This window comes from Psittacula echo (assembly GCF_963264785.1).
Source record: "Psittacula echo genome assembly, chromosome: 2".
Lineage (NCBI taxonomy): Eukaryota > Metazoa > Chordata > Aves > Psittaciformes > Psittacidae > Psittacula > Psittacula echo.
In genome coordinates, this window is record NC_137737.1 from 99,845,191 (window position 1) to 99,872,715 (window position 27,525).

The window sequence follows — 27,525 nt, forward strand, 5'->3', positions numbered from 1 at the left end:
CCATTTTAAACAAATGCGAAAACAATCTTGTGTGTTTGCAAACATGGAAAAGAAAGGCTGGGTCCTCAGCTTTCATAATGTTTAAAAGAATCCTAAATGGCCAACTGGGGATTTTATGTCAAAGATGTTATAAAACATGTGTTGCAACACTCCAGTAATCCACTTGCTGTTTGAGGCCAACTCCCCTGTTGGAACCACTCACTGTATTCAGCTTAAGTTAAATCTTCCAGTCATTTTAAAGGCTAATGGGACAGAGTGCTTCTAAATGGCTTCTCCCTTCAGGGGAGAGGATAAAGACAGAAGTATCAGTTAACACAAAACTACCAGTCAAAAGAGAGCTACCACTTATAAATCATAGGAAATAAACCCAACTGCTTTCTGTGCAAGCAGGAAAATGTAACGTGTGGGAGAAATTACATCTTTTGATGCTGATAATTATAACATGTAAACTCCTGTAAGCTGAACAGGACATCAGCTAGAGAACGGCTACCACTGGTTTCCTGTCAACACACAGAGGTAAATCACAGTTTGGTGGCAATATTTGTTATTTTCAGTAGCAATCTGGAAGATGGAATGAAGAACCTCCTTGTTAAAGCTGAGAATGCCACCAAACCCTGAGGGATGGTAACTATCTTCCCATTAGGCTGACCATAATGAACTAGAGATGGGATCTGAAGATCATCGCAGCATTCAGTAGGTGCGGAGTTTGTCCTACACACAGACAGCACACACAGAGGGCACAAAACAACCACCTAAACACCAGTTTTGAGGAAAGGCACCTCAAGAGGTCGCACTGGGTAAATTTTATGCCACTGGAGAGATCCTGTAAACAAATCCCACAAAAATCCACGGCCTGTAATGATGCTGGAGCATATGCTTGCTGTTGGACTGTTGCTGTTGAGGCACCCAACGCACGCACAGCTGTGACCCAGCACCGGTACCCCAGTGACAGGGATGGAGTGATCCATTCTGGCCCAACAGCTGAACAAGACTGTCAAAGGCCAGACGGAATGAACCGGGTTTTAGCTTCTATAAAATGGAAGGACACCGGGATGGTTGCAAGGAGGCACCTCTGGTCGGCTCCCTCCTCACGCTGCTGCTGGGCTCCCTCACGGGGTACGCGGACACCTGAAGCAGCTACACGATTCCCGCCTTCTGCGCGAGGTACCGCTACCGCGCACGCGGGCTGGGGGCTAGGGGGTGGGGGTGGAGGGGGGAGACGACTCTGCGCTGAGGGCACAGCCGCCCGCCTAAGAAGGCACGGCGGCCGCCGGCGGTACGGGCAGCCCTCCGCGACTTGCCGACTCGTGTTCAGGGTTTCTGAGAGAGAAAACAGGCGCGGACGGAAGGGAGGTGCGAGGTGGCTCCACGGCGCTGTGCCCCAGCCGCTGCTTGGTGAGCCGCCGCGAGGGTGGGAGGACCAGGCAGGCGTAACGCTCTACGAGCAGCGGGCCAAGGGTTTTCTGCAGGACAAACCGGACGGCGCCAGCGCCACCCAGCGCCCGCAGGCAGCCGCGTTCGGTTTCGGCTGTAACATCTGGCTGCTCTTAAAGCTGAAGTGCAAAGGCGCAACAGCTGGGCAACAAGCAGCACTTGGCTGAGGAGACAGCCAGCGTGCGCTCGCGTTGTAACCAGCGAAACACAGAAGCGCCCGTCCCGCCAAGTGGTGGGGGTAGAAGGAACGGCTACGGGTTCGAGCCCCGGGCCACAGCCTGACAGAAGCCGGCGAGCGCTACACGGACCGGCGTCTGGTCACATGGTGAGAACCGCGCAAGCTCGCAGCAGCGGGAGTGGTGGGTGAGGAGAGGAGACACGAGGCCACTGGCCCACCCCTCCCAGGTCCCGCCCACCGCGCCCACTAGCCAGATGCCATCTTTGAATGGCGGTTGCCTCCACCAATGAGAAGCCGGCAAGAGAGGGGGCGGGCGGTGATAGGCTTGCAGTGGGGCTCAGGTCAGTGTGTGTCGGGGAGTGGGGTTGTAGTCTGGTAGGGAGTCAGTGTTGCGCGACAGGGAAATGGTAGGCTCCAGCGAGGCCGGCAGCGAGCCGTGGCGGGGCCGGTACTACCGGCTGGAGGAGGTGCAGAAGCACAACAACAGCCAGAGTACCTGGATCATCCTGCACCACCGCATCTACGATCTCACTAAGTTTCTGGATGAGGTGGGTGCCCGGGGAGGGAAAAGGGGAGTCTGGTGGGGCGATGCCGGCTCGCCGGCTAGCTCCCCGCTGTGTGGCCGGGATTGCAGCCCGCTGCGGGCCTGCGGCGGTCTTCCCCGAGGGGCGGGTGCGAGGCGGTCGCGGCACAGCCTGATGCTGCCGCCTGCTTGCCACGGTCGTGCTGTTGAGACGATAGTGTGGCGGCCGCAGGCCTTGGGCTGGAGGGCGGTGGGGCCGGCAACCGTTGGGGGCGCGCGAGGGAGTCCCTAACGGCGGGTTATGCTACAGGCGCCCCCGCTGGGGCAGCCAAAACCCGCGTGTGCCGGGCACGCTGTCCGCCACTGCTTGTAACCTGCTGCTAGGAACTGCTCGCTCCCTTCACCTGCCTTTAAACTCTCTGTCATGGTATGAACTGCAGTACCCCGGAGGCTTTGTGCCCTTGCTGGTGTCCCAAAGCACTCTTCGTGGATATGTGATCAGGTGGAATGCCTTTGCTTGGTTTTGTTCCCCTTCTCTGGTTAACGATTGATTTTTTTTTTTTTTTATCACTTACTGATGGTGAACAACTGATGTAAACGCTGATAGTCATGGTTAACAAAGAGGCATTTTAGTTCTTCGTCTGAAACATTCTTCAGTGGAGATTCAGAAATGCAGCTATTGTGCAAGTAGTGATAACTTTTAAGTTTTCTCTCACTCCCATTATCCACTCTCTGCAAAGGTCTAGCATCTGGTTAAGAAGCAGAGTTCAAACCTAAGTAGCTCTGCAGCACCATCTTGATTTTTGTGGTTATAAACTTAAAATTCAAAACTTAAATTGAGAATTTTAGAAATAAGAGGTGGACAAGCCGTTTTTAAAAGGCAATGTTGACACAGTATGTCAATCTTTAGCTGTGTGTCAGCACAATTTGGCTTTTCAGTGAGGCAGTATTGTGAAATTGATCTGTTAACTCTTCCTTGATTATTTTTCAGCTAGCTCTGTCCCAGGTCTGATTTATCATTTAGTTATGGAAGTGTTTGTTTGGTTATTCAGGAAAGGCCAATTTAATTATAGATGGCCTGGTGGAGAATACAGTTTTTCTTATGCCCTGAAAATTGAAGTAGCTGTTTTTGAAAACTTGATTAGTTTTGGTTGATATGTAATTGTGTAAGTGCTTCCAGATCAGTTGCGGGAGCGGAAAATCACGCACACACACACACACACAGAGAACTCCAAGCTGAACACAACACAAGGGAAAAAAAAAAAAGCCCCACACTTGACAAAATCCAGCCGAACATTATGAGCTTTTGGATGTAAGTAGCTGCACAAGGAAGCTGATGGCCTCTTCCTTCAGTACATGTGATGAAATTGGTTGTTATTATTAAGAGGCATTATGTACCAGATTTCTCCAAGAAAGTCTGCATTGCAGCTTTCAGGATGATGTTACTAATTCAGCAGCCTATCAAAAGAATTCATCTTGCCTGTAAGCAGTTAATAGTTGTGGTTTTGACAACTGTGGGATGTCTGATGCGCTTGGGTTAACCTTTTTTTCTTGCTCTAAAGAGCTTTCAATAGAATATGGCTGTGTTTGGAGCCGAAATTCCTGAGTCTTATTCTGAGACAATAAATGAGGTTGGATGACAATTTTCAACAAAGTATTTAAATGAAGCTACATTCATAAGGAAAGCTGTTTGGTACTGTCATGTTTCTTGTGTTGGTGACTTTTGGTATGGAACAGTTAGAATAAAATAGACCACTTTTTTACTACTTTTTTTTTTATATATGCTTTTGATACCTGGTTAATTTTTCAAGTGATGTGCTAATTCTTTTGACACCGTGAAGATGCCCTGAGGCATTTGCCTGTGATAGATGAGGAGAAATTGGAGCTAGCCTCTTGCTGGTTTGTTCCAGACTACTGTAAATATTTCTCAGTGAAGTAGGAATTACATTAGCTGTTTCAATAGCATTATTGGTTAAACTTGATTTTGCTTCTTGCAGCTCCTTGTAGGAGTAGAAAAGCTTAAAATATTTCAAGAATTAAATGTAGGCTACTAGGACAAGTCTAGTAGTAGTAAAGAGGATGCTCTGCTAAAGCATCACCTCAGTCCTCTTCTTCCAAGTATTAAGTAAAAGTATCAGTTGACTAAGGAGTCAAGAACTGGGGACAGAAGCTTACTTCCCTGGCTCAATTTCTTAATTCAGCAAGCAGTCCTTCCGGCCACTGCATTACCCTATGGAAATATTTTCTTACTGGTTATGAAGTTGAAAAATTTACAGTGCATGCTCTCATGTCTAATAAGTGAAAGTATGCTGCTGCTTTTCACTCCACTATAGTGCTGCAATGGAGCTGTTGTCTGTTTAGAAAGCTTATAGATGTTTAGAAAAGTTTGTTTGGTTCTTGGGAACCATCAGCCTCTGAACATTTCTTTGAAGCTGGATAATAAGTGGACTGAGGGTGGTGATGTGTATGTGTTGGGAGTGGTGAGGCTGAAGAGGAGTGGACGCATCACATAGTGTGACCATGTTGGCTTGGTTTCTGAGGACAAGGCTTTTGAAAAAAAGTCTTTTGAAATACATATGAAGTGCTGGACAAAGAAAGGATTATGTATTTTGATGCCTTATCTTAGGGATTACTGAAGATGAAGATTCTAGCAACTGCTTTTTTTACATGTGTATTTTTTTTAAATGGTAGATCTTGGCAAAGTTTATAACTTGAATATATGTCTCTGAATTTTCTTTGGTTATCAAAGTATGCTCTCTAGAAGAGGAAATCAAGAGGTCTTGGCTTTTGCAGTTCAGTATCTGAAAGCTCTTGGTATGAAAAATTATTCTTGAAAACAGAAACTTGTATATCAGCTTTTTCATTCAAAGGCTGTTGGACTTGTATTACAGAAAAGTTGTGAAATGTTTCCATAGTTTCAGGTTCTGTGTCATTTAAAGGAAAATTTATGTTTAATCACAGCAGGATCTCTATGGCTATATCTGTATTGCTGATAAATACATATATGATTAATACTGCTGAGCATTACCAACATACCTTAACTATTAAATGTCAATGGACTCATGAAGTAATTCTACTAGTCAAACTTTGACATCTCATGAGCTAAATAAGAGTAGCTGGGTCTATAAAAATAAGAATCTTGATCTGCTTCCCATTGTGGTGAGAGTCTTCTCTATGGCTTTTGTGGGAATTTGTTTGGATTCCTTAAATAAGGCAGAGAAGCTAACAAGAACAGGAAAGTCTCTCTATCTGAGAGAAATCTTTTGTTCTAGAAACTGTGGTATGTGTCTTAAATTGATCTAATGCAGACTTTTATTATTTCAGTTGTTGGTTGTCTCAATCTAGCAAAAACATTAATGGCCAATGAAAATGGGTTTTCAGGAAGTATGAACTTGAGCTTTCACAGCACTGTTTCTAAACAGAATGGGCAGCTCCCACAAAATTTGTTTAGTCATGCTGCTCAAACTGCAGAAAAGCAAATATTGTTTTACTGTCAGAATGAAAAAAGTTCTGTCCACTGTGTGCCAATAACTTGCATTCATTCAGTACAATGATATTGTGCAGGAGTAATGTCATTAGTTTAAACATGGAAGGTACTAAAAGCTTGCAGTGAAGGGTACTGGTACTAGCACATTTTGAGGTCTGTCAGTATATTTTGTGAGTTTTTATTGCAGAACCTTGCAGTATAAGAATTAAAACTAGCGTTGTCACTTCCCTAACTTCTGATTATGGTTGCGGGAGAATTTGCAAATGCTATGGAAAAATAGCACTTCTTAGCACTCTTTTACATTAGGCACTGCAAGCTGTAATTGGAAATGGGGAAATGGGCACCCAGTTATGGGACATTTCTTCTGTACTTTATCTAAAACCCTAATGTTGGTTTTCAAAAATACACTCGTAAAAGATCCCGGCTTCTAAAATTTTTCATGAGTACAGAATTTCTATCCTATAACTTAATTACAAGATGGAAATAATTTGGGGACTCTCTTAAGGCCACTTTCATGCAGTCTGAAAACAAACAGGGTTATTCTGTCTGTCTTGCACAATAATGCTGAGGTTATCCTGGTGTTCCTGGCTCTGTTGCTGCCCCTCTCTGCCTCTCATTCCCTGTAGTGCAGAAAACAAAACTTGAATTTACAAGACTGCCACTGGTGCAGACCGTTGCTAATCTCACTAAAAGTTAAAATGGACTCTCATATGGGGAGGGGCCAGGAATTGTGCATTAGAGCAGTTATGAGTTAGGGTAGTTATACTTTAATAAGAGTCTTGAACTATGATACTGAAAAAGTTGCATGACTAGTGAGAGGGGGAAGAGGTGGCGGGTGTTCAGAGTGAAGTAATTACTGACTTCTGACCCAGATGAGGGCAGCAAGTTTAACTGCTCGTGTGCCTTATCTAAAACTTTCTAATGTGTTGCTATTAAGAATTAGTCTATGCTATGTACTAGTGCTGGCTCTGTACAGATACGTTATGCATGTAACTTAAATATTTATGTTGCTTTATTGTGAGTATCCTAGGAATGAGCTGAACTAGCTTAATTTATCAGCACAAGCTTTCTTGTTTCCTTTGACCCACTATTTTGCCTGCAAAACACTTCAGTTATTTGTATCAGCAGGATTTCAGTTTAGAAGTTGCTATCTGTATAGTTTAACAGGCTCTTCAGTTCCAGGGACTGTCCAGAGGCTCCTCATTAAAGTAGAAATTCTGGTAGCAATCTTTGTTCACCAGGCAGAAGTGTGAACAAATACCCTGTATAAACAAACCTTGAGAAGCTCAGTGAACCATGGAAAATTCTCTGCTTTTGATAGAAAAGTCACTTCTTGCCCTTTGTGAGACGTTACAGTTGCTCGCTTTTGTTAAGGGAGGTGAAGTCTCTTTAATTTATTGCTTGTATTGCATGCTAGTTGTTTGCAGAGGGTTTTTAAGTTTGCATCTTTATGCAGAGGTACCATCTAATAGAAGGGCTTAGCTTTAAAGTACTTTTTCAGAGTACTTTTATGTGTGTCTAGTAGGTTACTAGGTTACTAGTGTCATCTGCAATATAGCTGAAGAATGCTATGTCTGATTATTATCTAATTTAGTCTTGGTGATGTGAATGGAAAAATACTACCTGTTTTCCAGCTGTGGTGGCAGAAGTCAGGCAGCTTGTCCCCTTCAGCTGCTGTGTGCTGGTTGGTCACAGTCACTATGGTGACACTAATATTGTGGTTTCATAGACAGATGGATCAGTTACTAGTTAAACCAAAAACTAATTCTACAGAGAAAAGCTAAGTGCCTCAGTGAAGTTGCCTATATAGCTACGTGATTTCTTCGTAGTGGCACAACAGAAGGATTTGTGAACAAATTAGTATATGATCGTTCTGTAGTCAGCAACCTGCAGGTAGCTGGTTAAAGTACTCTCTGGAGTAGTTTTAATGTAGATGCTGTTATACTGAGAGATACCAACTTAGTCGGCTGGTGAATTATTGGGAGTAACTAGTGTAAACCATGTAGTATTGACAACTTGCTGGAGTAACTAGTGTTTTATCTACTTGTGCAAGTAGGGTTTGGTTTCACTGCAGTAGATGTATGCGAGTCTACATGCAACTAGTGCTTTATGGGTAGTTTAACTTTGGTGCTTTCTGCTTGTTGATGTCTTGTTTAAGTATGTTTTTAAAGGAATTTTGCCTTTTTCTGCTGAAGATACTACATATATAAATTTTCTGTGTGTGTTTTGGGGAGTGGAATCCTTTAGCATGATATTAAAAAAAAAACCCACAAAAAACCCCAACCCCCAAACCTCACATTACTGCAGGTATTCTTTGAAGTCCTAAGTGTGGCAATATGTGTGACAACGTGTTAAACTGAAGTTCAGTTTCTTAAATGTGTTATATGCTTCAAGGCACTGAACTTGAGTGATCCCTCAACTTTTGTCTAGTCCTTTCCCTGAATACTTATCAGAATAGATTCAAGGGCAGGATTTTAGTGAGCGTGCCATATTTACACATCTGCTTGTGTAATCTTTACTCTGCATGCACTCTTCTAACCTTTATTTGGCTCAGCTGTTGTGCCTAGTCTCTTTATCACTTGCTTAATCTTGCTTTTGCTTAGTCATGGTAGGCATCCCTTACCGTTCTGGCTGTGGTATCTCAGCTTTTTAAAGTGTTTCATAGGGGTGGTTTTTTTTGGTTGGTTGGTTGGTTTTGGAGGTTTTTTTGTGTGTGTGGTAGGGTTTTTCTTCCTCTTTCTTTCTTTTTTTTTTTTTTTTTTTTTATATTTTTTTTATTTTTTAAGGCAACTTCAACTATTAAAATAAATGTCTGCCTTTAATGCAAAGATTTGAGTTTTGGAGTTGTGGTACTACTGGAAACTGGCAGTAATTGTGTCCTCCTGATCTGTATAAAGAAATCTTGTTTTTGTTGGAAGAGAAGTATTGATAGGAAATTAATGTGCCGAATGTGAAGTAAATTCTAACCTGAATTGCCTAGACTAGCAGGAATGTTTATGCCATTTCTTTAACCTACTGTTTTAGCATAGCCTCTCTGTTCAGTGATGCTCCAGGCAAGATGACCCTAAACCAGAATTGATGCTCCAAAGCCTTATTTCCTGTGTTACTGGTCAAGTATTAGAACTTACTTCATGGTTGCTTTAATACAAGGCACTAGTACTAAAGTGTATTCAACTTGCTTACCTAATTGTTCCTGGTGCTTATGTAGCAATTTCCTACTTAAAAGGTGAGTAGTGAATTTTTATGTCATGTTACGTATCTGTTAGGTGAATAACTTGATGCTGAGCAAATGCACTGAACTAGAAGATATGATAGATTTTGCAGTAGGTACAGAGTTAGTTGTTGGCTGGAAATGTGGAACTGCCAGCAATATCAGAGTGAATGCTGGGGAAGAATAAAAGTCAGTGGAGAACCGGGACTTAGGTTAAAGGGAGTGATGATGGTTTTGAGTTATTGGGAGATACTGGGAGATGGTTTCTGTACATCTTGAGGGTTTTGTCAGCAAAGGAATTTTGAGATACTGTAGTCTGCTAAAACCAAATTGCTATTCTAGTGTGTTGTATGAGCTTTCAGTTGTGCTTAAACAGTTCTGGAGTAGCTGACTTACTAGGTAATCATACAATTTCCTTTGGAAAGGACCCTGTAAGGTTATCTAGTCCATACCCCAGTTCAAACTAGGATTAACTTGAAGGTCAGGATCCTTAGTGCCTTGTGTAGGCAACCCCAAAGGATGAAGGCTGTATTCTCCCTTGCCGACTCGTTTCAGTGCTTGATTGCTCTCATGAATAACTTTTTTTATGTCAACTTGGAATATTCTTGCTGCAACTTATACCTTTTGCCTTTTATCCTCTTGCTGTGTGTATGGCATTTTTTGGATAAAATAACACACATTTCCTGCAGAAATGAGAATACAGAATGTAACTTTAGTGGTTGAGCTATGAAAAGACTGAATCTAATAATGTTCTAAATGCTTTAGTTGCTATGGGTAATGCCTTTTACTGTTTTGTGCTGATGGAGTAGAAACTTCCCTTGGATTTGGCTTCAGAGAGTATGTAAGCCTCTCTGAGTAACTGGAGAGCTTTATGTTTACACCAAGAAGTCTAGCAGCTGATTTTGCAAGGATGTTTTAATACATTTTAGAAAATAAGAAATTCCGGTTTTTAAATGTGGAATGGTTTTCAGTAACAAATTCAAATGCATTAAAAATTGCAGCACCCAGGTGGTGAAGAGGTCCTCAGGGAGCAAGCTGGGGGAGATGCTACGGAGAACTTTGAAGATGTTGGCCATTCCTCAGATGCAAGGGCAATGTCAGAAACCTTTATTGTTGGGGAGCTTCACCCGGTGAGTATGTGAGAGTACGGTTACTTGCTGTTTACTGTGGTGGTTTTGTGTCTAGTTATTTCTCTAGTAATTTACTTCAGAATAAAGGAAAACCACTAGTTGTAGATGGGCCTGGGCTGGAGATAGGTTCCCCAAGTATGAAAGTATTTGATTAGCGTAGCATAAGGATGGTCACATCTAAAATTTTGCTGCTTTGAAATATTTTACAGCATAATTCTTGAATAAACTAAATATGGAGTCATGCCATTTCTGGTGTACCCTGTAAGCTATATAATGAGACTTTCTAACCCCTGAAGGTGATATGTCAGAATGTCTAGACCTTTTCTTATGTCAGTACACAGAATGATACTAACAGCTGATTTTGTCATGGTAAATATATATGGCAGGCCTCCATCTGTATCTAAAAGTACATATGAAGAGCTAGGATTGTATGTTTAGAAAATGACTACTGTAAGTATTGTACTTTTAGTTTGATGCTCTGTCTTCTCTTTCTGGCTCCCCTGTTTTGACCTCTCAGTGTTCCTAGTTGTAGTTGTCAGGGTGGTTTATGATTAGTTCCAACTGGATCATCTGTCACTTCCTCTTTTCTATACTGTCCTTACCATTTCCTATATTTCTAACAAACACCTTTCTCCTGCCTCAAGGTTTTAAGGATTTACATTTAGCTACAGAGCTGCTGCCTTGGCTTCCTTCAGATAGGCCTTATTTAATCTCTCCTGCATCTTAATAGTTGGAAACCACTTGTTAGAGGTTTAGGCTCCTAATGTGCCCATCTGTTCTACTTTATTGCCCATCCCTGCCTCTTCTCTTTCCCTCTTCTGTTCATTTTGTGTGTGTTCTGTCTTGTGTTCAAGTAAATATCACTGTCTCGAGTAGCATATTTCACAGTAATATTCCTGATCATGTGTCTCTTAGGTCATCTCTTGATAAATGTTAATAATGCAACTTCCCTTAATATGAAATAACTCTGCTCTGCACATTTGCAACCTTACTGGGTTGTTACTTAGTTCAGATAGTAGTTCATGCCAGTAAAGTTGTTCTTAACCTGGCTACCAGTCAATTTCTTCCTTGTTTGACAGGTGCCTATTTTTATTTGATGTGAAACAAAAAGATAGTTTAATGCATAATTGCAACACTTTTAAGATTATATACTGTTGGGTGTTTTGTAATGAATGTGACTTTTAAGTGAAACTTTATGAGTTTATGAAAGATCCATAGAATTTAGGACCATTGCACAGGATGTTGGACAAAACTAGTTAAATGACTTTGCCCGATAATGTGAGTTAGACTAGGCAAAAGTAAGCTAATACAATTGAAATCAACTCATAAGTTAAGGTTATGTGTACTGTTTAGAGACAAAAAAAGAAAAGGCATTTTTTACAAGGGCAGAAGAAATAATGAAATATGTTGGAGATGTGGGTTTTGCTTCTTTATTGCGTACTAGGAAGTATTATTTAAGCAAGTGATCTTATTCGTGTTAGCTCAGAATCATACATTGATATTTGGTCTTTTGTAAGTCTGTTTCATTCAGAATAAATTGCAAACTGGATTTAGTGACTTTTTTTAATACTTTGGGGTTTTGTCTAAATGTTTTTTGCTTGTTTTCCTGCAGGATGATAGAGCAAAGATTCAGAAACGACCAGTAAGTGTTTCTTGAAATGCCACGTTTTTTCTTCTAGGCATTGGGTGTAGTGTCTGTAAATGGTATACCCCTGGAGGCAAAAATAATTCAGCTTGATTTAAATGTAATGTTTTAAGTCAGTAATATCTTAAACCTATTAATATGGCTTCAAATTATTCTTCCTGTTAGCTGTTGTTTTCTTATTTGTGTGGTTTTGAACCAAGAGGTTTTAAGTGTGAAGGCATTACACTGTAGCAAAAAGGTGAGTCTAGAATCAGCAAATGGTTTTCTAGTACTCAGTTAAAGAAAAAAAAAATCAGTTTATAGACAGAATGGATTAAACTAAGTGGGTTTTTTTAGGGGGAATGTGATGCTTAATATATTGTTAACACTAGTAGAGAGAATGTAGAGGCATTTGATTGCTGTATTATAGATCAGTTAATCTGCAATTATGAACCCTTTTCAAGGTGAAAACACTGTTTGCTTCCTGACTGTTTTGGTAGATTTTACTCAGTGTTCTGTCAGTGCAGTATTGCACTTGTTTTCTATTTTATTTTTTTTTTTCCTATCTTTAATAGAATAAAGTTGTGTTGGCACTAGCTGTAAAACTAATAAAATACAGATGTCTTTTAAAGGAGCAAGTGCTTCAGGGATTAATTTGTACAGTTCCTGCTGCTGTGTGGATAGAGGATGTTTGCTTAGGGCAGGCAGAACAGCAGCAGTGCAATTAGGAAATAGTTGAATATTATTTTTAGGTGAAGTGCAGTAGGAATAGGATCTTACCATTGTTAAGTATTATTGGAAGATCTTAAAAGTGACTGCTTTTTTAAAAAGTAATAAGCTAAAGGGATGGAAACAAAAAATACACTGAAATGTTTGCTATAGCAATTATTAATTTTATTAAGGACTGCAACTAGTATACAAATAAAAATAAGAAATAAAGTGGTAACTGGAATTCAGATCTTTTTCCCACCAAGAATAACATCTGCTATTTGGATTCCTTTTGAAATTCAGGGCAGCTTACACTTAAGATGTAAGAATAGCAAGGATAAACACAGCTAAGAAATGGACTGCCCAGTGCAAGTTGTAGTGTACAATCCATTGATTAAGCTCATGGGAACTTACTAAACTGAAGTAATTAGAATATTAGCTCAGCCAGAGCATGGTGGCCATAAGGGAGTTAAGATCCAAGTGACTTCTTACCACGCTGCTGTTTGGCTTATTCACTTGTTTAATGCTGGTCGTAGTTATCTACAATGCATGTATGTTTTCCATCCTTCCTGAAGGAAGCTGGAGCACTTTCTTTCAGCAGGATGTGTGGGTGTAGTTGATAAGATAGTTTCAGTTTGCACTGTTCTCTTGGGGGGCAGTGTGACAGGTTCAGCTCTGTGCCTTGGCTCTCTAGAAGCAGTCAAAAGGCCTTGTGCTTTCAAATGTCCTTGTCCTTGCACTGTATTTAAAGTACCCCCAGTGTACATGTCCAGTGTGGTAGTGTTTAAAAACAAGTTTTGATGAGTTGCGCTGTATTTTTCTTACTGTCTTGGTGAGGGGGGAGGCATCCCCTGGCCCTGGATGTGACAGGTTGTTTGTTGTAGGAGGTGTTAGCCTTGATAGTGTGGATACAAGCTGTTCCGTACTCTTTGGCTTTGGGGTTAGTTTTTCATGGAGATATTCACAACACCAATATAGATGTAATCATTGTGCCCTACTCTTAAACATGGTTACATCTAAACCTGTGATGATTTGGGTGCTTCCAAAAGTAGCTGTTTGAACCCATGAGAGGGTGTTGGTAATCTTGCTCTTTCAGAATATTTGCAGTCCATTTATGTTGGAGCAACTAATTTTTCAGTGATGGAAATTGAAGTACAGTTTGAATGCTTGGATCTTATAAATGCACTAGGGGGATGTGCAGTTAGTAATATTCAAAGTAATAAGTCTTCATATAAATTGTGCACATGTACCTAACTGGGATTTGATCTTGTAGCACTTTTCCTGTGGAAACTGAACAAGGAGTCCAAATCAGTATTGGAAACAGCTATAATTTGACTGATGCTTAAGCTATCTGAAAGACCACACTAAAAAAAACTGAGTTTAATAAGCCTTGTACATGTCAATTAGTAGCTTTCTTAATGTAGATTTGATAAAGGAAATGTTTGTGTATTAGTTCAGAGTGTTTTCAATTAGATTTTAGACAAGTAAGAGATCCTTTAGGCAGTTAGAACTTTTCATATGTAACCTTAGGCTGAAGTTGGCTTTATGAAAACTTAGGACAAAATTCTTTGTGGCGATTTTTTTTATTTATTTATTTATTTATTTATTTATTTTTTTTTCTGTTGATACAGAAACTGCTGCTGGCTGGTTTCTAAGACAACAGTCTGTTACGGGAGTTCTGAGAAAATGCTTTCCAAATGCAATGCACAGAGCTGGTTTTAAAGTTATTGCAGTTGATGAGTGTCCTGTTTTCAGCATGGTACTTAGTTGCAGGCTAGGCATAAACCATGACAATGAGTCTTGAAAAATTGAGGGGGTAGTGATGATGGAGTGGGATGTCTGCCTGATGTATCTTTTTATGCTTTGCTTTCCAGGAACCTCTTATTACTACTGTTCAGTCCAATTCCAGGTATAGTATGACACCTGGTGTCAAACTTGGAAGTTCCTCATGATCATGTTTCTGAAGCTTAGAAAGCTGAATAGCTGCTATCTGCTGGAAGCTTAGATGTCAGAGGGTGATGCATGAACATTTCTGTTTTACATGAAGTCCAAGTTGGCATCTGTGTACCACTTTACAAGCATGTTGGCTTACTAGCTAGATTTTTCTTTCAGCATCTACCAAATGGTTTATGTCTCACAAGCTTTCATTTCTGGGGGCTGCCAGGGGAATAGAAGATGTTTGGTGCCCTGCCTGACTTTTTTTTACTGACATGGACACCTTACTTGCAACACTTGTAGCAAATCTTGTAGAAACACTTGTAGGAAATAAGAGGATTATGCCTGTAAGAAGAGAAGTCTGTCAGAATTGGGGTGGTGGAAGAACACTTTGAAACACCACTGAATCAAACTTTATAAAGTTATATCCTGCTGACAGTTGCTTTTGCTGAAATGTCAGAGGACTGTTCCATGCCTGTCAGTGGAGAGCTTGGGTGCTTGGAAGTGTCACGTGATGTGCTGCTTGAATGGCTTTTGAATGCAGGATGCTCTGGGCAGCATGCCATGATTTAAATGTTGCTTACTTACTAGAGTTTTACTCTAGTAAGCAAACTTCTTGTAAGCTCCCGTATCAGGCCTTAACAGTACAAGATTTTTTTTTTACTTGGCTAGAGTGTTAGTGGCCAGCCAGGTGTTTTGCTGCCCTACCTTTGGAGTATTTGTTGGTGTGGGGAGAAAGGACTTCTGTAAGCAATGATATTTTTTGTTAGAAGTTTTTGTTTGTTTGTTTTGACTTGCTGGTTGTCACTTCCTAAACTGCTGTTTCAAAACCTTCCTTCTAGTTCATGGTCCAACTGGGTGATCCCGGCAATAGCAGCAATCATCGTGGCCCTGATGTATCATTCCTATATGTCAGAGTAACTGCCTTACTGAGAACCAGCGCAAGAGATTGAGCTGGGAGACAGCATAAACAATCCTCATCCAATATGTTTCCAGATAAAAGGCTGATGTCTGAAGAAAAAAAAAATCCACTTTTTTGGAAAACTGAACCATTCTTTTCTGCTGTGCACTTTTCCTAATGTTGCCTTCTTATTTGCTGTTCTGAAGTGATGAAAAGGCAGCATTTCTCTTTTTGTATAACAATTGTACTCCCTAATGAATTACTTGATAACTGTATTATTTTCTGTATTAGAATATTGTTCTGTATGTAACACTGATCATGGTAAATTCTCTTTAGTCTGTAATGGGGTCCATAGGACTCCCCTTTACATATAAATTTTACAGCTTTAAATAACTACCAAAACTGTGTACAGGTATTTGCCCATGTACGCAACTTAACTTAAAAAACCATGTTGTTGTCTTAAATGTAGTATGTTTGAATGAATTGCTAATTAAACATAATGGAAAAAGCTGAGTGGTGTAGTGGGTCTTGGTAGGGCCCAACTGCTTACAGGCACCTGTCAAGCTATAATGAGCTGATTTTTTTTTTTTTTTATATTTTTTTTATTTTTTTTTTTTTTTTTTACTTTTTTTTTACTTTTTTTCCTCTTGACATCTGCTCTCACAGTTGGTGTAGGTACTCTACAGCCAACTGTTCTGTTTGACTGCTATTTAAAAAAATCCCAGTGAAATATGAACCCCAATGTTTGGCATAATTGTGTCTGTCTCGGTTTTGTGAAAAGTAGCTCTCTTGCAAAAAAAAAGTCAGAAAAATGTAACTGCTACTAAATAATACTGTTCCTGCCAAGGACTCAGGTGACTCTGGAGTCTGTTCTGGATCTTTTAGACTTTTTATAAAATCTTCAGCTTTGTCATGTGCGTTGTGATGGGGGAAAAACTGATAATGTGGAATCTGTCTCTGACTGTTATATGATGTACTCCTTGGTGCTTTACTATGAAGAGATTACTATTTTCATTGCTAAATACAAGATAACTGAAAGTATGCATTTTGTGGTGAATGTTTTTAGTCATATGTAAATGATTATGAATAAAAGTTTAATTGCTTACTTTTGCTGGCTCAAATACATTAATGGAAGATATTTCTGAAGGCCTTGGCAGGATGCTTTTGCATAGTGAGACACTTCTCAGAATACCTGTTTGATGGTGCATGCTAAGAGTCAAGGTATGTTCTTTATACAGAGGAGTTGCATGTAAAAAGTGGGAAAGTGTGTTATGGAGCAGTTAGCGTAGATAAGCACTTTCATTACTGTGACCTCAGCACTAGCTAGTGACTTAGCAGTGGTTTGGCCGTGCAAGCTCTTGCCTTCCTGACATTCAGCAGAACTTGAAACACTATTTCAAGGGCTGCCTCTTGGCAACACCAGGGAAGATGCAGCATGGAGGTTAGGCCCTGTATCAACTCAAATCATATTGAAAGATAGTACATTATAAACATGAACTTAAAAAAAAAATAGAAAAATGGGGGAGGGGGAGTGCTGTGCCTTCAGGAGATTGTCTTGTGCATAGTAGGAATATATCAATACAGGAATTCTTTGGTAATTCCTTTACTGTTATAGCAAGTAAGGGTGTCTCATACCTTCAACTGTGAAAGTGTTTAGTATCTCTCAGTCTTGTGTTCATGTGTGCTGTCAGACTTGGTTTATACTTACAGTAAAGCCCATAAACTTTACCTTGAAAATTTTAACTTGCAGTAAAAATGCGAGTGTTTGGGATTGTCTAGCATCAACTTACTTTGTTCTGGTTTTGCCTTAGCTTTCCCTCTGAATGGGGTGAAGGAGAGTTTAAAAGTTCAGGCTTTTTATGGACGACCTTTAAAAGCACAGATTAACTCAGACTTGGTATTTAGACTCATAAATCAAGTTTTGAGTCTTAAATGTTTTAAAAACCAGCAGAAAATTCAGGCTCACATTTGTAGGTGGGCAGGTAAGGGGGACTCAAGCCAGCAACTTTATAAAGCTTAACCTATCTATCTTTTTTCCTCCAAGAATTTCAGACTGTGGTAATTATGTTCACATCAGCAGACAGGGGAGTGCAATCAAAGTGGATCTGTAAGGTCACCCTTGCTGCAAAAGGCTTTTTACCTATGCTGTGTAGGAGTTTTAACATGGTACAGCTCTGTTTTGGTCCCGTATACTGGATGTTTATTTACACAATCTCACAGCTGAGTAGGTACATACAGAGAATTTCCATAATGTGAACCAAAAGTGCGATGAGTGGAGATGGGAAGGCAATGCTTCAAAACCTGATACAATTTAAAATGCTAATGCAGCAACACAGCTCGTACTCTGTACTTTATCTGTTAGTATTCCCTTCCACCAGTGCTGATGGAAGTTGTTCTTCAGAGATGGATGTGACTTTAAGATTTTTAAATTGATTTTGTAAATTGACAGAACTATAAACTAAAAACAAATGAGCAGGTTTATAATTTTCAATACCCTAAGCTTACAGCTGCTTTCCATAGGGGGTCATATGGGAGTTTTTTATGTGACTTTAGGTTTTGAGTATGAGAGGAAGAGAAAAGGTACATGGGGGTGGTGAGGACTGAATGCCTATGCTATTGAAAGGCTAGGCTAGGGAATTAAGGGTAATCAATGTTCCTACAGTCTGAAAGCAAAAAGAAAAGAACGGACAGTGTGCTTTCTTCTCAGAACAAAACCCTTTGTCACTAAATGTAAAGGTATTTGCTCTAATTGATAATTAACTTTAGTACTATTTTTTGCTTGGAGAGGCTGGTTTTGGTGGTTGAAGCTTTACATCAGATGTCTTATGTTGTCTACTTGTACAACCTCACAATATTTATATTGCCTTAAATTACTTGAGCACTGCATTATTGGCCTTCACTTGCCTATGCTCTGCTGTTCACAAGAAATGCATAGTGGCAGAGAGCTCCCTTAAATGGAGGCAGCCTTGGCTTCTTCTTGGTGTCTGTGGAGTAAAGCCAGCACAACTTGTTCACTTGCTCCCTCTGCTATGACGAGGAAATAATAGTATGCTGTCCCTTTCTCTGGCTCACTTGCTGAAGCACACTGGCCTTTCTCTAGTTCTGAATGCTGTGCTGCAGTCAGGATTTTACAGGATGCTAGAGAAACAGGCAAGGGTCTACAAGCTATGCAAATGGAAGCTGATCACAGTTTTCCTTGAGGTAAAAAAAAAAAGGGAAGGTACTATTTTTGTTTTCTGAATGTTTCACTACTGAGCGTAAATGAGCCGTGTAAATTCTTGTCCAGTTTGAGCAGAACTGTAACTGTATTTTCTGATTTTCTTTAAGGCTGGCAATGAAGATTATTAACTGAAACTCAGAATAAGCTGTATCAAAGCATCATACTAAAACATGTAGAGCAATAATAGCGTTACAGCATTTTATCCTGAATATAGAAAACTATTTCAGAAACAGCATAGAAGGAACAAGGAATGGGAAGAAACTCACGCTACTGTATGCTTAGCGGTGATGCCTAACCAGATCTGAGTTGAAACTAATAACTAATGAATCATATACCGAAATTTTACTTCCATACTACGTTACATTTCTTCTTATGGTTAATTCATTATGTGTTGAAACACTTTGAGTTTTGAATGATCCGGCTCAGAAGTAGATGGGTAGACAAGCACAGGAATTAATGAGAAATGTTGGAACATTGAATCTCGGTAGATGATTAGTGCTGGATTTCTGCTCTTTCTGAAAACTAGTCAGACTTGTTCTTAATCTTCTTACATGTAAGAGTATGCATAAAACAATCTTCGACATTTTCTTTGCCAGCTTTCTGAAACTGGGGATGTACAATGCAACTACTCGTCTATATTGATAGCTGCTGAAACAAAGCTCAGAATGAACTCAGTTACACTGCCAAGTCTCACATATAAGGAATAGATTTTAACTTTTATCCTGTGTAGTGTAATTTGTTCATGGGTCTTAACGTTTACTGCACTTACTTAAGCAGAGAACATGCTGACAAGAGCTATCAATTCTGTTCACTGAGGGGAGAATAGTGCTGTCAGGCAAGAAGAGTTATCCAAAAACCTTAGGGGAGGTTGTTTTGGTATCTCTGGGCAGAACTCATGCAGACCCCCAGCGTCCAGGAACTGTACCCAGTAACACAGTTACCACAGAAATCTTGCCTTTTTCCATAGACCATTGTCTATGGATAAAGCTGATTGGTTGGTCCTATTGCAGGGTGAGAAGACTTAACAGTATCCCTGGAGTTCCACCTACTTACATCCAGGATAAATGCAGCCTGTATTGTTTGAAATTGCAAGGTTTTTACCTGTCAGCTGTGGGAAAATGTCTCTTTAAATAGAATGTGTTCTGGAAACTGCTTCAAGTCTACTAAGGGGGTGGTTAGAGAGAAGAAGGTAAGCCAAGCAATGGGAATGTTTTCCTAAATTACTTGAAAATAAGGAAAAGATCATTTTCCTATCATATTTGCCACAGATTTCTGAAGCCAGCTGATGCTTTTAGTGTTACTCATCTGGTCTTAACCTGGCTTGCAGGGATATCCGTAAGAGCCTGATGGTGTGTTTAGTGCAAGGGTGTTGAGGGTGGATGTGAATGAAAAGCTCAGCCTGCTGCTTTAGAAGCCTGCCCAGTGGTGGGCTGATAACTGGAAACATGCAAATATGTCCTTTCCTTTTTAAACTGAATGGATTCCCAACTGGTATTTGTTTGGATCCATTTTCAGAGTAGTGTTGTAGTGGGTAATGTTCTCTGCATCAGTTTGAGCAATTTGTGAATAATAAAGGAAAGTTGGTATGAGCAGCTTCTGAGATTAGAATGAGAAAACCTTGTTTTATTTTTAGGTGATTCTGTAGAACTACCTTTTGACCCTAGTGACATAAGAAAGACATTTGAGTACTACAGGCTATAATATAATTTGTTGTCATGGTGAGGAGATCTTCGGACCTGAGGATATGGGTGAACAAATTACTAGAAAACAAGCTAGGGTGTGTAGATTTAAAGCTAACTAGCTACTCCCACGCAGCTCCTGATGGTGGGCTGCTCTTAGTGTCAGTTGCATGCAAGATAATCTATTGCACCTTTCCTGAAGGTTATATGATCACATGCTTGAGAAGCTCAATATCTAGAAGATGTGTGAGTCTAACCAAGTAAGACCTTCCTGCCTCACTTCCCATGACAGTCTTGATCCAGGATGGTATCTCAGATAGCGTATAACACTCATTAACAGGATTGGACTTCACAACAAATTATGCTTTTTCACACAGTAAGTTGGTGTCTGCAAATAAACAGTTACTGGAGAAAAGAGAAATAACCTAGGAAGGAAAGACTATCTGCCATCTGGGATTTTCTTTGAGCTCTGTGCCCTAACAGCTGAACTGCACAGAGTTTTGCTCTCCTCTCCTCTATGAATCTGGCATTATTTTTTCTACTGAAACAGATGAACTGATTGAACATTTGCCCTTATTCTTGGACAAAGATTTACAGCCTGGATGAACTCTGGCCTAGTTTAGAGTGAGCTTGGATGTGTCTGCATCATTCCTGTAGGTGTAACCTTACTGGTTTCTGCTGGGTCTCGCTTCTGGTTTGCATAAGGCATGAGAGTACAGCTCCAGACTTGTTGCACACTTGCATGTCAGAATCTTTTGTTTTGTTCTTTAAGTTGTCACAAGCCCATTACGAATCCCACAAAAATAGATGACCTTGCTCTCAACTGCTAAAATGATTTGAAAAGAAAAAAAAAGCAATGGGTTAACATTAGTAATAAATCACCAAACTACATCTTTTTGGTACTTTAAAAATCTACATATTTTAAACCCATTGCTGCAGGGACTTCACTCATGTAAAATACCTAGTGTAAAACAGATTCTGATCTTGTTTGGAGTGCTCAGTAGTTCTAATAACACTGCTGAAAAGAGTATCAGTGACAGGGCTTGCAGGCAAGTGGATGAGTCTAAATTCCCTTATAAATAAGTATTTGTCCATGTCAGTGTTAGGTTTTTTTGTTTACTATGTAAATTACCAGAACAGAGGCAAGGTTGGCCCAATGGTGAACGGGATGGGTGCCCTGGTGACAGAAGATACAGAGATGGCAGAGTTATTGAATGCCTTCTTTGTCTCTGTCCACTCTGCCGGAGGCAGTCCTGAAGAGCCCTGTACTCCTGAGACCTCAGATGAAGTCAGGTCAATGGAGCAGTTTGCCTTAGTCGACGAGGAATGGGTTAGAGACCAGTTGAGCAATCTGGACATCCATAAATCCATGGGTCCAGATGGGATGCACCCGCGGGTGCTGAGGGAACTGGCGGAAGTCATTGCTAGACCACTCTCCATCATCTTTACCAAGTCTTGGGAAACGGGAGAGGTGCCTGAGGACTGGAGGAAAGCAAATGTCACTCCAGTCTTCAAAAAGGGCAAGAAGGAGGACCCGGGTAACTATAGACCGGTCAGCCTCACCTCCATCCCTGGGAAAGTGATGGAACACCTTATCCTTGGTGCCATCTTAAGGCATGTCAAGGATAAGAGGGTTATGAGGGGCAGTCACCATGGCTTTACCAAGGGGAAGTCATGCTTGACCAACCTCATAGCCTTTTATGAGGAAATAACATTGTGGATGGATGATGGCAGAGCGGTGGATGTGGTCTACCTTGACTTCAGCAAAGCATTTGACACGGTCTCCCACAGCATCCTCATACCTAAACTGAGGAAGTGTGGCCTGGATGATCAGGTAGTGAGGTGGACTGCGAACTGGCTGAAGGACAGAAGCCAGAGAGTTGTAGTCTATGGGGCGGAGTCTAGTTGGAGGCCTGTATCTAGTGGAGTGCCTCAAGGGTCAGTATTGGGACCAGTATTATTTAATATATTCATCAATGATTTAGATGAGGGAATTGAGTGTACTGTCAGCAAGTTTGCTGATGACACTAAGCTGGGAGGAGTGGCTGACACGCCAGAAGGCTGTGCTGCCATCCAGCGAGACCTGGACAGGCTGGAGAGTTGGGCAGGGAGAAACTTGATGAAATATAACAAGGGAAAGTGTAGAGTCCTGCATCTGGGCAGGAACAACCCCAGGTTCCAATATAGGTTGGGGAACGACCTGTTAGAGAGCAGTGTAGGGGAGAGGGACCTGGGGGTCCTAGTGGATGGCAGGATGACCATGAGCCAACACTGTGCCCTTGTGGCCAAGAAGACCAATGGCATCCTGGGGTGTATTAGAGGGAGGGTGGTCAGTAGGTCAAGAGAGGTTCTCCTTCCCCTCTACTCTGCCCTGGTGAGACCGCATCTGGAATATTGTGTCCATTTCTGGGCTCCTCAGTTCAAGAAGGACAGGGAATTGCTTGAAAGAGTCCAGCGCAGAGCCACAAAGATGATTAAGGGAGTGGAGCATCTCCCTTATGAGGAAAGGCTGAGGGAGCTGGGTCTCTATAGTTTGGAGGAGACTGAGGGGTGACCTTATTAGTTTATATAAATATATGAAGGGGGAGTGTCACGAGGATGGAGCCAGGCTCTTCTCAGTGCCAAACAATGATAAGACAAGGGGTAATGGGTACGAACTGGAACACAAGAGGTTCCACTTAAACTTGAGAAGAAACTTCTTCTCAGTGAGGGTGACGGAACACTGGAACAGGCTGCCCAGGGGGGTTGTGGAGTCTCCTTCTCTGGAGACATTCCTATGTAACCTTATCTAGGTGTTCCTGCTCCAGCAGGGGGATTGGACTAGATGATCTTTTGAGGTCCCTTCCAATCTCTAACATACTGTGATACTGTGGTAATTAAGAATATGAAGAATAGAATGAATTAAGACTACAAACTTTGTCTTGAAATTGAGCACAAAATGAGACACGAGGTGTGAACGTTGTGGTGCACTGCAGCTGTGTGCCATGCTATGGAATGTTCTTCAAGTTGTTGTCTTCAATGCTCTTCAAGTGCAGCACGCTGCACTCTAGTCATTCTGTCTTCTGAGTAAACCTTCCCTTAATAATCTCATTTTGAATCCACTCATACCATGCTATTAGAAGGTGGCTAAATTTACTTTGTTTTATTACATAATAAAAAAAGGATTTCTAGGTTTCATATAAGCGTTACGAGTTCTAGTGTTCATTGATTGTATCTTGGGTTTGATGTTACCTTCAGAGATCAGTGACCAGAAATATCATGAAGGAAACAGGGTTTCCACAGAAATTGGATTGCTGTATTATAAAAATGTGCTTTTTAAATTTAAAACTTCAAATAAATTTCATAAACTGGGACAACAGTGTTCATTTTTGGGGGGATCAATCCAGTCTATGCAACAAAGGTCTGGCAAAGTGCTCTAGAATAAGGATAGCCTTCTTCCAGAAACCTGTTTGCTAAGAGGCTAAGACAGTAACAAAAGATGTACTTCATACCCTGGTCATCATCCTCTTGATTTCTCCATTTCATGATATAATTTGAGTCTTTTTATTACAATTTAATGTGCCCAAGCCAGAGTGCGGGCATTTCATATCTCTGCCCTAGGAATAAAAATTTTATAGGGTACATTCAGTGACTTCACAAGGTCAGAACATGATTTGATTTCCACCTTAAATGAAAAGTTTGCCAACATATAACATTGCTTAAAAAATAAAAAAGGTAGTATTCCAAATACTGAAGTTTTCATCCAAAAGTTCCTCCAGTTTCTAATGCTAGTGTGAGTTACAATGTCGCCAAGCAGTTCAGAGATGAGAAGTATCATAGTAAAACAGAAAGTGTATGGAACTCATCACGGCTCTTTAAATCGCAGTAGAAAAGAAAAGGAAGAAGGAAGGAAAGTGCAATTTAACAAGTTTTAAATGGTAAAATAAAAATAAGGTTTCAAAGACAAGGCACATGCATTTGAAAACTCTGAGAAACTCTTCTCAAATAAATAAGAGTTGTTTTTTTCATGCCACCTTCTGAGTGTCCCGCAACATTCACTGGTGCTGCTTTTCAAAAGCAGAGAATTTCTAGAGTTATCTTTGGACAGTGACGGTCTTCCTGTCCTGCCTCTTGTATACTGCAGCTCCTGTACTCTACTAAGCCACCACTGTCTGGCTGCTGAAGCGTTCTCATGCGTCAGAGGGTGTCTTCACTCCAGAGCATTCCAGTGGTGCTTTGTTGCATTGACCAGGCTGATCCCTTTAAAATGAGCATCATTGCCTCAGTTTAACAATGCTTTGTACCAGTGAAGCTGCATTCTCAAGAGGCCTTGTGCCAGTAAAACAAGGCCACTTCACTTGTTCCATCTATACTCTGAGCCTCTTGCAATCTAGTGCCTAGGTAGCGGTGCTTCTAAGAGGTACAGCTGTGAAGGAGACACAGTATTTATTAGAAACAATTGAGCAAAGTAAACAGACTTACAGACCTAAGATAAATCTTAAGGTTGCTTAATGTCAAAACCTAGTTGAGTTATTGTTCTGAGTTTCTGAAAAGACCTAGATATCTTCCTATTTGTTTATCTACCTGCATATATATAGATACACGTTATTAAAAACTGAAAAAAGAAAGTGCTCTCAGGAAGAAAAAACAGTTCTCAGGCTTATCCACTCCTCTGTGAGAACCTAGCACGAAAAGTCTTTTTCTTTTTGAAAGCTTCTTTTTAAGTTTTTACGTAAGAATGAATAGCTCTCTTCCACCTTCCGTCTTGAGCCTTCAATGGCTTCTTCCATGGGGCAAAACCTGTGTCTGGATTTTGTAGCTGTGCCAGAATACAGCTGGGACACAGCTCTCAGCAAAATACAAAGCAGCTTTGTTGACGGACAACACGACCAGTGAGGAACAAAAGGTTTCCTAAGAAGTTGAGGCGATGTGTTATTTTTTGTCCTTTTCAAGAGAAAAGTACAGAAATACGTACCATATGGGGTTACTGGGGTTTTGTAAACCCTGCTGCTGTGTTTTCTTCCTTCAAAGCTCTTCCCTCCCAAGCATGGGTGATGCAGAGCATGCTACAGGCAAGGGCAGCTGGGGGATGAGTATAAATACCCCACTCAGCCCCATTCACACAGTTTTACCATGCTTTTAATGGAAAGTTAGGCGGAGGAAAGTTAGGTCTTCAATGGAAAGTTAGGAAGAAAACTCGGTGCCTTTAAAAAATAACATTGAGCCAAATGCTGCTTGACCATAAGTTTGGCCTAACTCCTGCTGACCTTGCTGAAATAACAGAGCTCTGAGTTGTGGAGGGGCTTAGTCTGTGCCCAGGGGATTTTTTTGACAATTCCCTCATCCTTAGTGGGATTTACTTTTGTTTTTTAGTTCAACTCAAGTTTCAGAGGAAGAAAACTGCTGCACACCCACCATGAAGAGATTCTGTATTCATGTGTGTTTTCTCAGCACTTGACAGTGCTGGCTTGCTGGCTGAAGGCACTTTGTTGACTCCCTCTGTGGCCAAGAGTTTTATTAGCTGCAGCTGACGGTTTTTAAACAAGTGTTGGGCTGTAGAAAGTTGGGTCATAGGTAATGCTTTGGGGCTGCCTATTGTGTTTCCATAGCTTGTTCTTCCCTGTTAGTGTGGCCTTATTTGCAGGACTCCTTTCACAGGCACCTCTGAAGGCTGCTGAGCTCTCAGAGCAAACATTTCTCTGGGGTTTGTGAGAGGCTGCTGAGGAGTTTCTTTTGAAGGTGTGCCAGGATTAGCTGTGTCACGCAAGTGCATGCTAATGAAAAGCAATCCAGTGGCCTTAGAAGCGAGGCTTCATAAAGTTGTGCTAAGGGAACAGCTTATGTTGGGATACTTGCAGGAATACTGTTAAGTTGATTAACTGCCCAAAAGGTTTTCTATGGTGATGAGAAGTATAGTTATGTTAGGCTTGTGGGCTTAACTGGAGTATAATGAGACGTCAAAATATTTTTTAGTCTTAGTAAATTATTTAAAATTTAAAGTGTATAAACAGAAAAGAAATGATTGCAATTTTTTTAAGTAAGCAAGGTCTTTACATTTGCTTTTGATTCCTTTAAAAAAAGAGGATAAAGGATAAAATGCTTTCCCTTTCTACCTAGTCAGTAAATTTTTTAACTCAGTGTCTATGTGTAGAATAATTTTCATATAAATATAAGTGGGAAAGGCTTTGTTCTTGATGTTTTTTCCTATCTTTTGTCACTGCAAAACTTAGATAAGCCTCTTGTCCTCTCTCTCCCATTGCCCTGTGCTACTAACAGCAATCAATCTTTTTATGGTTATCCTAGCAATTTAATTTATCTTTCCTCTTCTTCCCAGTTGCCCAAGCACACCAATAAGCTCTTGTTTACTTGAACTTTGACTGTGTCCTTCTGCACCGTGTGGAGGTAACAGTTGCGGGACAGAGTCCAAGGCAAGAGTTAAATTGACCCTGTTGCATGACAATTTCATTCAGAGGTTTGCTGCTTAATTAACTATTTCTGTTGCCCAAGAGCCATTGTCACAGTCCAGTATCCAAACTGGAAGGAAAAATGTTCAGAGTAATGTATTTCCCAAGACCTAAGCCAAGTCCAGAGACACCAGAGAGCAGGAAGCCCAGGGGAAAAGTGAGACTGTCTTGGAGACAGTGAACTGATTTGGGCTCTCTATTGGCAGCCTCTCTCTTTTTCCCTGCCTGTTGGCACAGCATGACCCCTTGTCCAAGCTTCAAGCCCCAGATTTGGGCAGTGGCAGGAGATGAGGCAGGAAGCTGCAGGAGTGCTGGTGGTACCACCTAGACTCACCTCCAGTCTACTATTTACGTATGTAGCCAAGCCCAAGCCATCATAGCTGGCATTTGGGATACACCAGGAAAACTAATAGGATAAAAAGGTGGTGGCAGGTTAAGCTATTATCTGATGTCTGTACAGGTCACTAAGGTCTGCTCCTTCATAGGGTCACTGAACAAGATTAGAACTTGAACTGTTAGAGTTCAGGATGCCTGCAAATATGTAGCTGCAGATGTGAAGGGACCAGTCAATGACACTGGTTTAGCTTAGCCATATCTGACAGACCTTTTGGAATCAAAGATTTCTGGAAAAGCCCTTTGAACCTGACCTATGAACCCATCTGACTCCAGCCTTAGCCAGTGACTAGCAACCCTTGCTGCCCTTCACCTAAATGTATCTGTTTGTACAAGCCTTGCGACATTCAAAACCTTCAAAACTACTCACGCCTTTACTTCTCTAGTGGAACACTGACGTGTGGCTTATAGCTGTGCAGCCCTTAGTGTTAACCCATGCCCTGTCTCCATCATCCTGTGCCTGTACTCCTCTACATCACCCTCTGTGAGCCCATCTTTAGGGCATCCTCTTTCATACCAGGCCTGCATTACATTATTTTGCTGAGGTCATAAATATTTCATGCTATACAAAACAGCTGCCTGTCACTACCATCTTTATAAAAGCTATGGTGATATTGTAAGAAGACATGCAAAGCAAGTTAGGCTAGCTACCTAGTCAT

The 27,525-nt window shown here is 40.9% G+C and overlaps 1 protein-coding gene across 3 annotated transcripts; it reads left to right on the forward strand.

The window, feature by feature from the left end:
- The first annotated feature begins 1,948 nt into the window (after positions 1 to 1,948).
- Positions 1,949 to 16,236, forward strand: CYB5A (cytochrome b5 type A). 3 transcript variants are annotated; one of them, XM_080611064.1, is made up of 5 exons: positions 1,949 to 2,160; positions 9,835 to 9,963; positions 11,576 to 11,605; positions 14,170 to 14,204; positions 15,073 to 16,236. In XM_080611064.1, the coding sequence occupies exons 1-5, from the start codon at positions 2,017 to 2,019 to the stop codon at positions 15,149 to 15,151; spliced, it is 417 nt and encodes a 138-aa protein (XP_080467190.1). In that variant the 5' UTR covers positions 1,949 to 2,016; the 3' UTR covers positions 15,152 to 16,236. The 3 variants fall into 3 exon arrangements, with proteins under 3 accessions (XP_080467190.1, XP_080467191.1, XP_080467192.1); XM_080611065.1 differs by lacking the exon at positions 14,170 to 14,204; XM_080611066.1 differs by lacking the exons at positions 11,576 to 11,605; positions 14,170 to 14,204.
- The last annotated feature ends 11,289 nt before the right edge of the window (positions 16,237 to 27,525 follow it).